A 2,276-nucleotide genomic window follows, 5' to 3' on the forward strand; every position below is an offset into this window, starting at 1 on the left:
GACTTCATGATTCCTGTTCTTTTTTTTCATCACTTCTCTTCAGATGGGATTTTCATGGTTTCTGCCTACGTAGAGCTGTCTGGATTCCTCGCTGGGTCATTCCTTGTTTTCTGATCTCCATCCTGGGTGGATGAGGAGGCTGGTTTGTCTTCCAGGAGAACTCAGTGTGCTTGCGTGTGCGTGCGTGTGTGTGTGTGTGTGTGTGTGTATTTTCTCCTTATGTGTCTGAAGGACTCAAAGTTACTATTACCGCATTATTTAGATTTTTCTCTTTCTTTTCAGAAAAGGGATGTTTGGGCTGAAGCTGAAGAAGAGGAAGAAGAAAGCAGAGAAAGGGTTAATTCTAGCCAACAAGGCCGCCGAAGGTGAGGCTTTTGGGGGGATGGGGAGCTGACTGCTAACAGAGGGGACCCCGAATTGGCTGAGAATGGGGTTCACTCTTCATAGGAGTGGAACGGGAAATGTGCTGCCTGCTGGGTCTTCAGATCCTGCCAGTCATAGGTGTGGGCCTACGGCAATTTGCCTCAGGGTGGCTGGTCATCCGGTCATTGGAGCAAATATAGGTGGGCGGACACCCGCTGGGCTGAGGAAGGGGATCCACAAAGAGGCAGAGACCAGATTCAAGTTTCCGCTTCTGTTCTAATTTGCTCGGTGGCCCAGGATAAGTCACTCGGAGGCTGAGTCTCAATTTTTTCCTGGACTGACCTCCCATAGCCATTGGGAGGATCAAGTGAGACTTTGAAAATCAGAATGAGATTAGCAGCTGCTATGGGGGAGGCTTTGTATATATTATCTCGTTTAACCCCTGCCCTACATCATCTTACCAGTAGGTATTGTTGTCCTAATTTACAAATGAGGTTACAAGGAGTGTGAGAGTGAGCTGTGAGAAAGACCAGCTGCAGGAATCTGCAGAGCCCAATGAAAAACAAAAATGCAAAGCCATTGTTAAGAAATTATTAAGACTTTCTAGATGGTGACAACAAAGCATTAAGCCAAGTGCAACAAGGCCCTTCTTAACACAGGACCCTGTGTAGCTGCCCAGACCCATGAAGCCTGCCTTCCACAACAGGCACAGAGACAGGAAGCAGTCAGGTTGGGAGGTAAATCCACCCTGTCTGACTTTCTGCCCTTAGAATGGGCTACTTCCTTCTCTAAAAGAGCAAAGCCTGAGTTACCGTGTGAACTGTGCCAGCGGAGGCCAGGCCAGCATCCAGCAGACATTCATGTGTATTGAATCAAATAGGATCAACTTCCAATGGACAGGTCTGGTGTGGTTTCCTGGAGACTTCTGCTGAGTGGCCCTGACAGCAACCAGTTCAAGGCCAAAAGCCTTTCTGGACCATTTGTAAACCAACATGGTGCAGCTGAGTCTGCTTTATTTCCACCCCTCCCCTCTCCAAGGGTGGGGGCCTCCTTCACCCATCCCTGCTGTTCACTGCAGGTGTTCTGTAGCCTTGAGCCCTGCTTAATTCCACTCCTTGCCCTCAGGTAAAACCTAATCTTACAATAGAAAACTATGGAAACTCATTCACACTAACGTGTTGATAATAATGATTAAGAGTCATCTGGATGGGATGACTTTACATTTGAACGGACAAGGTTTAAAGCTTCATAGAAGTACTTGTCTGTTCAGTTAAAGATATCAGGAAAATCTTGGAAAAGGCTTGGGATCTTTCCTGGGGTCCTTGAAATTATGACACTGTGGTATGTCCTGGGGACAAGTGCTTGAATAAGGCCCAGTCCCTTCCTTCAAGGACCTTATGAAAAATAACATTTGTGACACATTTAATAAGCCCCTGCTTCTTTCTACCTGACATACATCATTCGTTACTCTAAAACTTTGTCCTTGTTTTACAGCAGAGGTTCAGAGAGGGTGAGCGGGTTGCTCAAAGTCACACGGGTAATATGTGGAGAAGCTGGCTCCGGAGCCCGGATCAGTCTCACACGAACCTCGGGTTTTCCTGTCCCACGAGCGGGCACCCAGTTAGGAGCCTGTACTCACTGCACAGGGGAGGAAAGGACCAGCTGGCAGAGGTTTAGGCCCGTCAACCACAGGCATTTCAGAGGGACTGGCTCCTGGGGCTCATTCTAATTTGAGCCTTCAGCCCACAAAGCAAACAGGGCGAGGGAATCAGGGCCCTCCTAGAAAATAAATAGCACCCATCCTGCTGGCTAGGGGCTAGCCCCTACTGCCGGAGACTGATAAAGTCCATAGAGCTGAGTATATGTTGGTCTTTCTTGGCCGGCCCTGGGAAGTTAGAACTTTTCTAGGTGAA

At 48.2% G+C, this 2,276-nt stretch overlaps 1 protein-coding gene across 1 annotated transcript in view; it reads left to right on the top strand.

The window, feature by feature from the left end:
- Positions 1-289: 289 nt before the first annotated feature.
- Positions 290-2,276, top strand: part of FER1L6 (fer-1 like family member 6) — a 103,022-nt gene continuing 101,035 nt past the window's right edge. The window contains exon 1 of the mRNA XM_011360828.1: positions 290-365. Coding sequence (XP_011359130.1) covers positions 290-365 — 76 coding nt within the window. The remainder of the gene's footprint in view (positions 366-2,276) is intronic.

This window comes from Pteropus vampyrus, unplaced genomic scaffold, assembly GCF_000151845.1.
Source record: "Pteropus vampyrus isolate Shadow unplaced genomic scaffold, Pvam_2.0 Scaffold59, whole genome shotgun sequence".
NCBI lineage: Eukaryota > Metazoa > Chordata > Mammalia > Chiroptera > Pteropodidae > Pteropus > Pteropus vampyrus.